The sequence below is a fragment of the Coturnix japonica genome, chromosome 2, assembly GCF_054131305.1.
Source record: "Coturnix japonica strain WE chromosome 2, WE-NBRP24, whole genome shotgun sequence".
NCBI lineage: Eukaryota > Metazoa > Chordata > Aves > Galliformes > Phasianidae > Coturnix > Coturnix japonica.
Genome location: NC_140664.1, coordinates 130,615,210 through 130,630,682, shown reverse-complemented (window position 1 = coordinate 130,630,682; position 15,473 = coordinate 130,615,210). Strand labels below are relative to the sequence as shown.

At 39.2% G+C, this 15,473-nt stretch overlaps 1 protein-coding gene across 12 annotated transcripts in view; it reads left to right on the top strand.

Annotated features, from left to right (window-relative positions):
* The window catches only part of ZMYND11 (zinc finger MYND-type containing 11), a 99,448-nt gene that overhangs the window by 26,922 nt on the left and 57,053 nt on the right, over nt 1–15,473 (top strand). For 6 of the 12 annotated variants that reach the window (XM_015853068.3, XM_015853067.3, XM_015853064.3 and 3 more), the window contains exon 2: nt 13,193–13,327. In XM_015853068.3, coding sequence (XP_015708554.1) covers nt 13,212–13,327 — 116 coding nt within the window. In that variant the 5' untranslated portion in view covers nt 13,193–13,211. Of the gene's footprint in view, nt 1–7,354; nt 7,419–8,589; nt 8,689–13,192; nt 13,328–15,473 lie in introns of all 12 variants that reach the window. The other 6 variants (XM_085538949.1, XM_085538947.1, XM_015853065.3 and 3 more) reach the window with 2 other exon arrangements.

The window sequence follows — 15,473 nt, the reverse complement described above, 5'->3', positions numbered from 1 at the left end:
GTGTCAAGGGTGAAGGCAGTGTGGAGTGATTGGCTCACACATAGATGTCTGCACTTAATCCTTTTTATTTTTTTCATCCTCTCCCTTATGTTGGAGGTTACATTAACGAAATAATGGATTTGCTGTAGGGTGAAAGACAGATTGGCAGTGTCTGTGTAGTTGTCCTTCAGCACCTACCCCTGTGGTGCCGGAGACTTCGGGTCAGGTGAAGAGATATGAGAGTGATTCCAATGCACATGTCAGATAGGGCTGCTGCATTTCCACACATCTTTTTGCTACCAATAGAGCAGCATTTTTTTTCTAGGGACAGAGCTGTATTAAAAATCATGTTCTTTCAATGTTCTCTATTCTGGAGTAACCATCGGCTTCACTGGAAGGATCATAAAGCGTTAGGATTGGGACCATTCAGTGGCCTTGCCAAAAGTTGAATAAACATTTCTTGATTTAGGGAGATGAAGTTTCAAATGCGCTGCTCTGAGCGATCGAGCTATGGAAAAAGTATCGGTTTGTTTGTCAGCGTTATTTCCTGTTCTCGAGTTGCTTAATGTGTGCTCACTTTTGCAACACAGAACACAGGGAAAAGAATTCTCGGTCTTTCTTTCTTTCTATCAGAAAACAGTGCTGTTCTCAGGGAGCTGTTACCCCAGCAAGTACGTAGCTGTGGGCTGCAGACACCTCTCTGAGCACTGCAGCAAGTTGAGGGGAGGAAGTGTTACCGTTTTGTTTTGTTTTGTGTGTATTTCAGTATTTGCTGTTTATAGAAAGAGATGCTACTATGCAAAAGTGAGCTTTAGTGGAGTTTATGCTTTTCCCTTTAAAAACCAGGTTTTCAGCCTTCCCAGCACGTTCGGGGATAAATCACGGCTTTCTTCTCTGAACAGGTTTGGTAACTTTTGCTGGCCACATTTTTTCCTACGCAATTATACTTTGGGGCCCTGCATTAGAACTTCTACCTCAAATTGTTTTTATAAAGCAACTGGCAGCACTGCTGAATGAGGGTTTTTTTGGTGCTTTCCATTTGGTGCTGTCCTCAAACACTTCTGCTTTTATTAAATGCTACCTGGTTAGGTGTTACCTAGAATAGACATGTCATGTCTTGGGACTTTTTGCTTAATACTGAATTTATATTTCTATGTGGAAAGTGCTAGTGAGAAAGTATCCTAGCTATTTAGTCTATGGGAAGTGGATGAAAGACTGTTTGTAATGCAGTCATTAAATCTATTCAAAACAGGAAGCACAAAGAAGGGGAAGAGAAATGGAAGTGCAAATGTAACTGCCTTTTTTCTTTCTTTCTTATTTTTTTTTTGTCATCTTGTGGTATTATGTAGATCCCCAGCCAGATGGCTACTGGCTGTAAGCTGTGTGTGGACTCACAGGATTTTAACTCCTCTGTTGGTCTCCCATCTGTCATAAACTCAGAAGCTGCAGTCCAGAGACTGACGTGAATATCGGTGGCTTTTTAGCACACAAACAGTTACACCCAAAGGCTGCAGAAATAGCACGGGCTCGAACGAAGACAGGATGGTGTCCCTGTGACAGCCCCGCTGTTAGACTCGCAGGGAGGTCAGCTGTGGTCAGTTCAAACCAGTGCTTTGAACAGAGGGTGGCCGAGATGGGGGCAGCAGCCTGCGGTCTGCTGCAAAAGATTTCTTCTGTTGTTGGAGATTTTAAACCCACAGTTGGTTTTGGTAAGAAATTTCATGTCTTAGGATAGAACAACAGACAGTCTTAAACAGAAAAAGTTGGTCAAAATGAGAACCTCTCCAACCTGGAAAGAATAGGCCTAAATACATATATACAATAGAAGGATGCACTGGTCACTTAGATGATGGGTACCTGCTGGGGCCTCATAATCACTAAGACAGTTAAACTTGCCCCCTGGAAGTAAGAGAAGCCCTCATGCTTTAAGTCATGTCGTTATAAAATAAGCAAAAATGAGCAATTAAATTAAGCCTTTATGAAACAGGCATGAACAAATGAAATTAAAATAGGGGCTGAGCACACTCTAAGCTTTAGAATTATCTTAGCAGGTGAGCTCATTAAAAGAAATGCATATGTAAGTCTGTAAGGAAACCACTGCTCCTGTGATGTCTGCCCAAAATTGTATTTTATTTTCTTTATTATTGGATTTGACTTTGGTGAGAATAAACATGACGTCCCTGCAAGGGTGTAACTAAGGAGAAACCGTCTGCAGTAAAACAACCTGGTAATCCAGCTTCAAAAACTCAGCTGTGAACAAATTAACCTTCCACCGTGTGCTTGGTTCTGTAGAACAGGGAGTATCTGAGGATGATGTGTCAGTCCATGACCTGTAGTGCTGGGGCAGTGGCCAGAGCTAAGTACTTCTTTCATCTTAAAGCACCACAGCTGGGGCTGTGCTGGGCTGGTGCTCTGGCAGCACAGCAGGCTCTGTGCCTTATGCCTGAGTGTAAAGAGAAGATGCTGATCGAAAGACTTGCCCTGCATTGTAACACTGGAACAGTGTAATACTCTTGCAATTTTTCCCATTATGCTGGAAATATTTTCACAGAACTCAGAGTAGGAGCTATGCTTCATGAATGATATTTTCTTTTAGAGTGATGGTAGAATTAGGTAATTTTTCTGGGCTTTACCTTGGGTTGGTAGACTCAAGAATGGTTCTTCCGTCTTTTCCTGTGCTTTCCTCAGTTTCCATCACCATATACATTCAGTCTCTCTGTCAGAGCTCTGGCTTATTCCTCTGCACCGAGGTTAAAGGAGTAAAGTCACAGACCAGCCTGCTGTTGGCACTGAAATAATCTGAAAATGAAGCCCTGCTTCTGCTGACAAAATTATTAATCCTATGTTTGTGTGCCTGAGGGAAGTGGAGGAGAAAAGAACAGTATGGTCCTGTTGCCTTTAATAAACCTCAGTCCTACATAATGGTATAGCAGGAAGAGCTCTTAAGTGTTCAGGAAGTAATTTTCTCCTTAAAGGGCCTTTGTAATCTGCTCTGTATCATTGCCATCATCATCAGTGCTTGAAGAAATTGGTTTCAGATGCACAGATGCAAGAGGAGATACAGGTTGTAATGTTGCAAGTGAGAGGCATCCTAATCCTGCAGAACATTCCTGTCTCTCTGGCCTCTAGCTTCAGCATACGCCATGGACTTGCTTGCGAACAGGATAACAAACCATTGGTCAAAGTAATAAGTTTCCTATGCAAGTAATGTGGAGCAGATATAAAATGTAAGAATCACGATGAAGTGAAATGGATTTTCTGTAACAAAAAAAAAAAAAAAGTGCATAATTTAATTCACCCCCAGCTGGTCCCGGAAGAGCCTTGAGAAGAATTCTCTATATTAAAAAGTAAAGACATATGTTGTAAGTTGGCTTCAGGTAAGAGAAGATGAGAAATAGGTGTTGGAAGCATCTGGGAGTCATAGGTAGTCAAAAATATATCAAAAGAGATCACATTAGTTCTCCCAGTGTAGAGTGTAACTTTGAAGGAAACTGCTCAACAAATTCAAGGCTGCAGTCTAAGACAGCATGTGCTGAGGGGAAGTTTTTAGACTAGAAATGCCTACTTGCCAACATCTCCCATGCCATCAGCCGCACCAAGAGCTGGTTGGAAAATGGAGGGATATAATCCTCCTGCCCTCCTTACTGTCCCTTTAGCAACTTGTAGGAAGGAAATGGTAACCTGTAATGGTAGGACAAAGCTTTCTTGATGTCAGCTGTTATCTGGGTTTGCTGAGGAACTGGCAATATCCAGGGATCGACATGTGTTCATCACCTGACCAATTTCTTTGGTAGGTCTTTATTTCTTCCAATCGTTTCTTGGCTTTTAAGTTTCTCTTTTGTTTTTCAAAACTTCTTTTTGGTCATTTTTCCACTTTTCATATATCAACTATTGAAGCAAAGATAAAAAGAAAAGGGTCCTGATCATATTCAGCTGTTTTCCATTAATGATTTGTTTACTTATGAATCCTGTTATTTGGAACTGTACATCACTTTCTTGAAGACCGTTGTTCTCACATGTCTGTAAACTGTCCTCAGGGCAGGCTTCATCCTTGTCTGGACATGAACAGTTTGGGGGGAAAAGTTGAGGGCTCTGTGAAGCAAGTACTTACACACAAAGTAAATTACCTGCTTTTAAGTTTCATTGTAAAAACCAGAATTTCAGTGGGAAAAAAGAATTAGCATGGATCTTTGAAATGGATAGGGATTAAGGCTTCACTGAGGGATGATGATAGACTTGGTTTAGGGCAAGATGAGAGAAAGGCTGTCTTGAAATGTGCATAATCAGTATAATTAAGACTTTGTGTGCTGTGTATGAAGGACAGAACATACTCGGTAAATATACTTCAGAGGATACTTTTAAACTAGATGTTTACGGACAAGATGAAAATACACTCAAAAAAACAAAGCAGAAAACACCAAAAAACAAAAAACAAAAAAAGCCCAACTCAAAACAGAAGAAAACAAGTGAGGTGAGAACTTGGAGAAAAGCTTCCAGTTCTACAGTGTATTATTCATTCTGTTGATCGTATTTTGATGAACTGTCCCACAGCTCCAGGAGCATTGCATGAAACTTTCAGTTCCATTCTATCTGACATTCACCTTGAATTTCAGAAGCGGGATCGAAAGCTCAGATTCTACAATTTGATCCTCTCTCTGCCTTAAAGTTTCTTTTGATTAAAGCTGTAAAAGCCTGTAAGCTTTGGCACTGTTTTTCTTTGGCTCATCTTACCTGCATTACAGATCAATGTGCTTTAACTCTGTGAGTTCTGAGCGTATTTCAGTAGGTTTCCAGGTCTGGTGAGCCTGAATGCTTTGCGCTTGAAGTTGGCAGCCTCGTTTGTTCTGAATGGCACTTATTTTCTTCATATGGTATCATCTTTCCCTGAGATGACTGTCGTTGAGTTTCCTTTGGGTTGGTGCTCCTTGTGGCCTGACTTCTAGAGGAAAGTGCTTGTGCCTGCCTAATGCTCTGACTTCTGGTTTTAGGGGTTGTTTAGTTGTGCTTTTATTTATGGAGAGAGAGAGGCCAAAGAGAATAACTTGGGAAGAAATGAGTTCAGACAGTCTTCTGTTTTGTTAAGGGGCAGCAAAAATTGATTCAGCTGCCTTTTGTCAATAAAAATGTAGCCGGGTAGAGGAGTATTTTTTACAGACATCTGAGAGTGAAGTCATACTGCTAGCAGTAGAATCCCTATTTGTGCTTTAAGGATAATGGCAGTTACGTGTAGTTCAGATAAGGAGAGGGGAAGAAATACCAGCTATTTGAAACATTACATCTGCAGAAAGACAACATCCACTCTTTGTTTTACCGTATATCTTATATAATTTGAAACAAACTTACATTTTCTTGTGATTTAGCTCTTTTCCATACATTGCTAACTCTCTAACCTGGGAAATGTGTGTCTTCTTTTATTAGTGCGAAACTGACTTCCTGTGGAATTGCATCTCCTGGGATTATAGTAGGAAAAATCACTTATTTTTTTATGCTGTCATACCTTATCTATTTTACTTTATTTACTGAGGGGGAAAATATGTTGCATCAGTACAGCCGAGGCTCACAGAATAACCGAGCTCCTTAGGCTTTAGAAAAGAAAGGAAGATGATGATCAAAAGATTGCTTTTGGAGGAAGAGCTGCTCTTCTTATTTACATTTCTGAGCATTTTCTAATATGTCTTCCACCTCTCGGTTTGGTAGAGACAGTTGCAGAATCAAAATGCTGTCTGTTTTAGCATCCGGAAGAAAGTTCTAGCCCTCACCATCAGCCTTCTTTGGCTATGATTTTTCACCTCTTACAACCAAGTGAATGTTAGAGCCTGTCAGGATGCATAGCTGCATTAATCATCTTTGCTGGCTACAGCCAGGCGAGTGGACAGGAAGTATCTATTTACCAAGGGTTTGTCTATGCGGGGAAATAGCTCTGCTCATTAAGCATTAACTCCTTCTATGGATTCTTGGGGAGTTTTCCTTGTTTTAGTTCTGGGTTGCTTTGAAAAATGAAGAATGAGATAGTGGGTGTAGTCAGACTGCAGAAGCCCATATTATTAGTATGCAAAGCCCATATTATTAGTATGATGTGTGGGCTCAGACTTTGTCCCCGTGTGTGTCACCTAAGCTTTTGTAACTGACCCACTTCTTGCTCTTTGTCTGTGGTAGAACATCTTAATTTTGATTACTCCCAAAGTAAATAAGTTTGAAGCATACTCATTATTTTTCAAGCATGATAGTGGACAAGAAATGTCATCACCTTGTATGAACCATCTATTGTAACCATGTATTATCCGCGGATGATGAAGTTAGCTGGGTGCAGTTGTCTTTTGAATAGAAAACTTCTATGAAGAAAGATGAGCAGCCTTGGAGTGTACAACTGGTACAAGTACCCTCATCTTGGAAATCAGGGGCTTTGTTACTACAGCAGCTAAAGCTTACTTTCTTGAGGAAGTTGCATCATTTTAACGAGCTGTATTTTAAAAAGGAGCTATACTAGTGTAAGTTCCATTGCGCAAACTCTTTGTTTAGCGTAGCTTAGTATTCTTAAGTAAACCTTAGGCAAACCGCACTATGCTGGTTTTTAACTGAAATTGCATTAATTCAGAAGCTTGCTGAGTGCATTAACAATATTCTCATGTTCAGTGGTGGTATTTTTCTCGTGCAAGCAAAAATTTGCATCCTTCTTGTTTTGATATTCCACTTTTAACTGTTATTTTTGTTACCAGCTGTAACAAGGATCACTCACCAACGTATTTAAGGGAAAATACTGCTTATTTTAAAAGACAAACATGGAATTGACACATGAAAATTGTACTGATACAGGCAACCTGATCTAGTAAAGGCATATGCTTGGTGGCCCTGCTAGGCAGGGGGGTTGGAACTACATGATCCTTGAGGTCCCTTCCAACCCGGGTAATTCTGTGATTCTGTGATTCTGTGATTTAGGAGAAAATACATGATGTGCTTCAGCTTACCTATGCACGCCTGGAAGTTGATATCTATATTGCTAGTAAGAACCTGTGCTCTTTGCTTTGGTTACTTTCCTTTCTTTGGAAAGTTGTCTTCTTCTTCAAATCTATTTTTCTAGATAAAATTCTGTTCAGTGAATTCTGACAGGTAGGAACGAAGGGTCATTTCCTTCCAGTTTTTAGGGCAGCGTTCATTATTGTGAGTGAAATTCCTGGCTGGGGTTGGTTTGAGGGATAGTACAATGCAGGATTACATCTTAGTCTTGTTCATATATTTGTATTAGGTAGCAAACAAAATGACTTTGACAGTCTTTAGTTGGAGTTCGTGATCATTTCTCTTTCTGAGCAGCTGTTGCTGCTTCACCCCAGGTTTTGTTATACTCTGTTTACGCTGACTTGCTCTTGTGCTTTCTTAGAAGTTCTCTTTGTGGGATGGAGGCCTCACTGCTTCAACATTTGTGTCAAGTTCCTTTTAGCAGGGTGAGTTAAGTAAACAAGAAAGTCCACATTTGGTTTCAAAAGAGAGTTCAACTATTTGAACGCTGATGATTCAGAATGTCTGAGCTTAAAAATTCAAGTATCATATGCCTTAGCCTCAGTGAATGATACTGAAATACAATAAAAATGAACTTTTGCTCTCAGTTGTTCTAGGGAGGAAAGACTGAAATGTTTACCCTCCCACTAAACTGGAGATGAAAGATGTATTTTAATTGTAAACTGTAAACCTGTATAACTTCAGAGCACAACAGAGATCTGTATAAAGGCCAGTGACCCCTAAATCTGTATCAGCTTCCAAATTCATGATCTGGACTTTAAGAGAAAACTCCTATTTAATGCAAGAACAAAGCACTAAACATTTGGAACTACTTGTACCACTGATACATATGGTTTTATACTTACTATAAAAAGTTAGCCTTTAAGAAATACTAGAGTCCATCACGTTATAAAATGCATATGTAGTTAAGTCTTCATCTAGGTTTCATAACCGCCCAAACTCATCCAGTCTCACAGCAGGAAAGCCACAAAAACCAAGGATTGAGCCTAGCTTCTTCCTCCTCTAGTGCCTAAAGTTTTTTTCACTGTGTAGAATGGATGAAATAATAGCAAGCTCCGGGGATGCTGTGCTGAAAGGCAGAAACTAGCAGCTGAGCAGTGACAAGGATCAACTCCTTAAATTGTCTTTCCATTGCAATTAACTGCATACCAAATCTCAGCCAAATGGTGGCTCATAGCAGGGATGAAGTTTAACCTGTTTGGCTTTGCATTGAAGGGGATGAACGCCACAGGTAGCCTTGCTTGTAGTGAGCTACAAGCAGGAGATTTAACAAGCTACTACTTGTCAGCTCCTAATTAGCAGCTCCCATCAGAGCGGCAGCACCCAACTGCAGCGCCGTCTGCTTCAGTGCAAAGTCCAATTCATTAGTCAAAATTTTCAGTGGCATCACATTTTATTTGGGCGATAGAATTTATCAGCTAAAGCTTCAGATCTACCTGCCTTTCTGTTGTTTTCTGTGTAGGAAGCTTCCAGCTAAACATAGAGTCCAGTAGTATCTGCTAAATTGGACACAGGCTGCAGGTCAAGGAGGTTCCTTAGGCTGAATCTCTAGACGTGCTGCAAGGTGATTTTTATTTATTTTGTTTTCACTTGCAGTGCAGATTTCCATATCCACCACTACTTCAACAGACAGCTGTAGAGCATTTGATTTGGCCGAGTGCGTATCTAACAACTTGGAGCACTGCTGTTTTGACAGTAAGTCTGGTTTGCCACTGCTCTAACATTGCCACTGCATGGCAATGCACACTTTGCTAGGGGCTTTACACAGCTTGAGAAGATAACCAGTGCTGTGTGCACTACGAGATAAAGAGCAGTTTGCTGAGCCCGCCTGTTCACCCTCCCTAATTAGTAAGAAACACTTGTAATAGTTAGCTCTTGAGGAAAGTTGTGCACAATTAAGAGATGTACTTTTTGAAATAGCACGTTCAAGAGGGAATTAAAAGATAGTAAAACCTTACTCAGATTACACTGAGGAACAGCAGGGGAACTGAAAATGGAGAAGATAAATGATTTGCTTCAGGCCCTGTTGTGAGTGTGTGTGTGATCTAAGCGTGAGAGCTGGTATGTCAGGCACACCAAACTTCCTTTATAAGGAGAATCCTTACAATCGCCAGATCCCAGGGATGCCTGCAAAACTTGAGAAAGGTCCTGCTGATAGAAATTGTTAGATTTTTAGCAATCTTTTGTTTTTCAACCTTTCTCTAAGAAACTACATGCTACTGTAAGCTTGTTAGCTTACATCACATAAAAGATATAAAACATATTTTAACATGGGCAGAGAATACCACTGCTAAAATAACATGTTGGCTTGCAACAGTATTGAAAGAAATGCTGTAACAAAATCTGAGGATAAGAAACATATTCAAGAATTTCTGTGTAAAAATACACATTTCATTTTTATAGTTTTAGAGCATCAATGGAGCTCAAACTTCTTTAAAACATTGCATGGATGAATCAACCTCTTTCAATACATAAGCTCTAAGGCATAGATTTGTACACAAACATGCACTGGAAATGTATGCTTGTTCTGTTCACATGTGCACCCATTCGTAAACAAAAAATCAATGGTGACAAATATGGATTTTAGAATCTATTGTGTCTCCCATTAAACTTCCCATCATTTGTATGATGCCTCTGTGTACGTTGCAGAACCGGGAGCCTTTTCTGTTGCTTGGAAGTAGTGCTGCACAGCAGTCTGACAGGTTATTTCTCAGGCTTTCTAATAATGTAGAAAATGGCTTAAATATTTGCAGAAATGCTGGGAGAATACTGCTGTGGTTAGTTCTACTATGAGGGAAGAGTGACAGTGCAAAGAATAGGAAGAAATATACCAGTCTTCTCATCTTTTTCTTTAATGCAAAAGGCCTTTTATATTTGTTTTATACTTTGCAGTCATAAGATGAAAATAATGTTAATGTAGCCAGGATTTTTTGGGGAAAAAAAAAAACGCAACAACTTTGTTTTGATATTTTTATAAGAGTGTTATGTAAGAACCATTATTTCAGTAGTGGAATGTCAACTCTGTGTTTCACAAAAGTGCACATAAGTAGTGAAGCAGAGGTATATAAATGAAGTGTGTTCGTAGCTCACCCTGACACTGAAGCCTCTATTTTTTCTTCCATGGAAACTACATCAGATACACAATTTGAAGAGCAGATTCTCAGGTACAAAGTGCTGTTTTTCAACATAAGCATCACTATGAGCTGTGCATTTTCATCAGCAATGAAGGAGAGCCTGCACGCTGTGCTCCTAAAAGTCTGCACCTGTGGATGTGACCCACTGTTGTCACTGCCCACCACCTCACTGTGCTCACGCCCACTCTCTGGTCTCTGTAAACATTCATCAAATGTTGATAGGATCAGTGGGTACGATTTCTTCCACATGGAGGAATTCAATTCCCAATCTTTGCTTCATATGCGCATCCATGTCAGACACCATTCTGTCCGACTGCCCCTCTGCTGTTATCTGTCACACAGCAGCAACATGTAATGGGATACTGGTGGGAAAGTTCAACCTCTGCTGTCATTGCACCAACATCTGCTTCTGACATAATGGGCCAGCATCATCCAATTAGATGCATTACTTTCACAGCATTTCTCACATGTTCTTTGAAGATAGCATATCTTCATAGGGCCTCTGCAGTGCATCTTTTTCCTCCCTTCTGCCATCTTGGGTGCAGCTCTGCAGCCCTCAGAAGCCTTTAACTACACTGATCCCTTTATCTCCTTCTCCCTTGGGCATGGGCTTCTTCTCCTCCTGGGAGAGACAAATGGGAGCTAGTTCCCTGGCCTGACAGGTCAGCCCTTGCTCTGACATGAGGCTGCATGGAGGATGGGGCCCAGCCTGGTTCTCCTCAGGCCTGTGTGTCACCGGTGTGAGAGAAAAGCCACCTCCTTTCGTTCTGCCTCTGGCAATACTCAGTGCTTTACTTACATGGGCTGCCTATGCCAGGCTGCCAAAAACAATGGTGATTTAAAAACAGTTGGGATAAGAGGTACTTCTTATTTGTTTTAAAACAGAGTGGCAATTAGGCTGTTGTTTCAAACTGTTTGTGAAGGGTCTTGCTTCTTTGATTCTCACACATGGCTGTGATGCTGTATGAGCTCAGTGTCTGGCCTGTTTGCCATCCTGGCTACCAACTTTTAAAGCAGATTCTTAGGGGACAGATGGAATATAAGAAATGGTTTCACATTTTGTTCATTCTGCTTTAAACAAGCAGTTTTATGGTTTGTTTGAGATAGTAGAGATGTCCTTTTTATTGTTAGTGTCAAATCCTGTTTCGTATTTTACAGATCTGCTTTCCTTAAGAATTAAATCCTACACTTAATCATATACATTTCTTATAAATGGAGAGGATTTTCTTGCTTATAATGTCCTCATATTCTGTAGTGTGAAGGCAGAGTAGCTCACAGGGATGCAGGATCTTTTCCTACTATTCCCAACAGAGACTTTGTCTGAACCGTCCTTAGCTGATGGTATCTACTAGCTGTCATTCTTGGCTGTATTTCTGTCACATTTTCTTTTATCATTCCCTCAAAAATGTATTCCTGGCCTTTCTTTTCTGGGGGATGCATCCCTTTGCCCTTGCTTTAAATCCCAGAGGGAAAAGATTTCTAAAGCAGAAGTGTCGAGCTGGTGGGACCGCTCTGTGTCTGCAAGAGCTCTGTGCACTTCAGCTCCAGGAGCCAGAGGTGCCTCACGCACAATTGCAACTGGACGTTCACATATCGCTTCACATCAACGTTTTTTCTTTTCTTCTACTTCTTTTTTTAATATATATATATATATTTTATTTGAAATGAAGTACATAATGCTGCATTTATTCCCCCAGTAATGGTGTGTTGTACCTTACTTCATAGAATTGCTGAGGTTGCAAAAGTCCTTAAAGATCATCAAGTCCAACCACAACCCAACCATACTACCCTGACTCTCAACCCTCCGCTAAATCATGTCCCTAAGCAGGTGTAATTTCATTATACCTGCAGTGTGTGTGAGTGTTACTGAGCTAACACCAGAACTGAAGCTTGACAGTTCTTTTAGACAAGTCCATGTTGGTCCTATGGACTTGAAAACTACATTTCCACAACTGATAGGATACTCAGATCTGTTCAGTTTTTGTGAATATTTAGAGGAGGGAAATTTTGAATACTTAAAATTTCTGTCGTTAACATTGCACAGATGGTGTCTTAATTTTGCTTTTTTTTGGTCTTGTTTTGGTTTAAGAGTTAATATTCTGCTAGTTTGGAGTATCGCATGCATCGCACAGGGTTCATTTTGAGGACAGAGCTCTCAAATAAATTATAGATGTTGGTAGCAGTCATAAATCAGTCCTTTTTTTTGTTTTCATTCAGAAAGTGGTGGCACTGGAAGAAAGTTATTTAGTGATCAAAATGCATTGTTAAGCTTTTAAAAAGAAATTCCGTTGCCTGTAGTAGAGCTGTAGGCGATTTATGGCTTATCTGTACTCATTGCCTTGAGCTTTTGGAAAATTAGTAAACAAAGCCAGATGCTCATTATGTTCCCATTCAGGGTTGGTTAGATGGTTGAATGCCATCAGAAGCACTTTGGTCCTGTTGGGTTTTAGGATGTTATAAAAAAAAAAATAAAATGGAATTGGTCCAAACTATTTTTTTTTTAATATTTATCATCCACAAAAATGTATTTCCACTTCCTGTGTGTATAAGGGATTTTTAAGAAATTGATTTAAGTGATAAAAATCTGAAAGTAAAAATCTGGGAACTATATTATAATCTGAACAGTGGCCACAGCTTTTTCACTGTGTCAGAATTCATTCTTGCAAAGGGTGATATATTTCATGCTCACTCCTTTTAGGGGTGTTGGGAAATGGGGAAATTTGTGAGCTCTTCCATTTAGGGTGACTTCTGCTTTTTACCAGGTTTTATGGAACTGACATATAAACTGAGTGTCTTTTCATAACAAATTTGATGATAGATTATTTGGTATTGATTTGATAGTTTTTACTGACTGCCTTTTGTCTTTCTGTGATGTGGTGCATGCTACATATTTTTGGGTTTTATTGCTCTTTAAGCAGAAGAAAACATGATGCTGCATACAGATTGGAGAGCTGGAGGTTAACAGAATTTTTTACAGATTTTTTATGTAGTTTTACTTATTACCAGATCACGTAATCTATTTCATAATTCATTAATATATATATATTTTAATTTATTTGTTGCAGCTGACCAAGTAAACAGGACATGGCACGCTTAACAAAGAGACGGCAGGCAGACACAAAGGCGATCCAGCATCTTTGGGCAGCAATAGAAATAATCCGGAATCAGAAGCAAATTGCTAACATTGACCGAATCACAAAGTAAGTGATCCATTCCAAACCAATCTTAATGAGGGGGAAGGCTGATGATATTAAAAGCTCTGAGAAACTGAGACATTAAACATTATGAGAGACGGCGAAAAAGCTGCATCAACTGCTGAGTTACAAAATTATCTAATTATAATTGAGTACCTGAAGATCCTATGGTGAGATTTAATCTACTGAGTTGAGACTTTATTCACCTTGTATTTTCTTGATATAGCCTTTGTAGGAAATATTGTTTATAATTGATTTTGTTAGAGTTATTCTTATTTGCTAGCTTGGTCACAAAAGAAGAGGTTGGTTTACAAGTTTAGAGAAGATGGCTATAAAATGTGCAAATAATCGAATTCTTTAAGGAAAGGCTCTAAGTCACTGGAAAACAAAGATGATAAGTCTGAAATCAATCTCCTTGGTTGCCTGAGCCATATTTGCTGAAATGGGCATAGGATGCTATTGAAGAAGACATGAGAGGATTACACCTATGGCTAATATTGCTGTTAATATTAAAGTATTCTTCAAGATGTATTAGGTTCTGCATACACAGAGAAATAAATACATTGTTTATTCTGTTGAGCTTGCACTGTTCAAAACATCTAAAATATTAAAATAGCTTTTAGAATAACTTGCACTAGCCACTGTAATAAAAACTGAGAGAGGTTTTGTGCCTCTGCTTTGTCTGCATTTTGAGGCCAACATGCATGTCACATTTGCCAAGTAATCGATATGAATAATTTAAAAGATCAAAACTAACCAGTTGGCATCTCTTCAGTTGCCAGAACCAATGTGAACTGATAGAGAGGGCAAAGACCACGGAAGGGCAGAGTTATAAACATTGTAGGTGACTAATGAAGTGAAAAATCACTATAGCATAGTCCACTGACAAAGTTCGAAATCCCTAGGGTGGAAGTGAACAGCAAAATTGGCTTAGTACGAGGAAGAAGTGTAACAACTCTGGTTGTCCGAACACAGTGAACAATATACAGGAGAAAAGAAAAAGGTGATGTCCCAAGTGAAATAATCTGTACTTGGCTTTTACAACAAAAATAAATGCACCATAAACCAAAAAACACCTTCCAAATGCCAGTTCCAAGCAGGCTTGTAATGGGAGGTTGTATTTTAAGAACTCTTTTTTTTCTTGCACTTGAGTTTCAGAATGCTGTAAAGCGTTATGAATATTATTATCTTATCTCCGAGGAGATAAGTAGGTAAACTAATGCTATACACTTTCCATTTGAATGTTTCAAATAACTTGCTGCAGGGCATGTACTAGCTGAGTTTGGTAGCTGTTTATGCTCTTTTTTTTCTGTATGAAAGAGATAAGTGTGTCTAGTGGGGGATTCATCCCACTCTTACGAGAGACGCTTATTTTAAGATGGTGAGAATAACATTTAGCTGGGTGAAGTTAGAAAAGACATTTCCCATCATTACAAACAAGGTTGAGAAAACAAGTAATTAGGTTCTGCTCTTAGTAACTGAAGGGTAGTTTGATTTATTTTAGAAGTCTAGATCCAGATTGTATGACTCATCTCTAATCAGAAGAAAAATACCATAAGTGACTAAACAGAGATGCAGTCAGCCATAATACTTTGAGAAAGATGAATATTATACAAGTTTAGAGGATCGTTAAAAAGCTTGAAATAGTTTGTTGTCTCTGTGATGCAAGGAGTTAGCAATAAGGAGTAATCTCAAATGTGCTAGGATGTTGTAGATATTGTACATGCACTTCAGTGACAGGTGTTATCTAGTTTCATGATATTTTAAAGGAGATACCATTTTACAAGGAGTGAAAAGACAGAAATCTTTAAGTTGCTTTCCAGTACTGTACCTAAATGGAGATATAGAGAATGTGTAGTAAGTGAGCATGTATATAATCTAATATTCAAAGTAAATTTATGAAATCAGTGAGATATCAGATTCTTCCAGGCTGAAGGATCATTTGGTCAAATAAAATTGCTATTCATCTGTGCCTGGGCACATAGGTGTATGTATGAATAATAAGATCAAGAACAGTGGTCAGAAGTACAGCCAACCATATTGCAGCTAAGAGGGAGATTCCTATATTTGTATTTAGATGATTTTGGAAGTGTTATTACTTCAAGTGTTGGGATTGAGTGGCTTCACATATTAAAAATGCAAGGAGTAACAG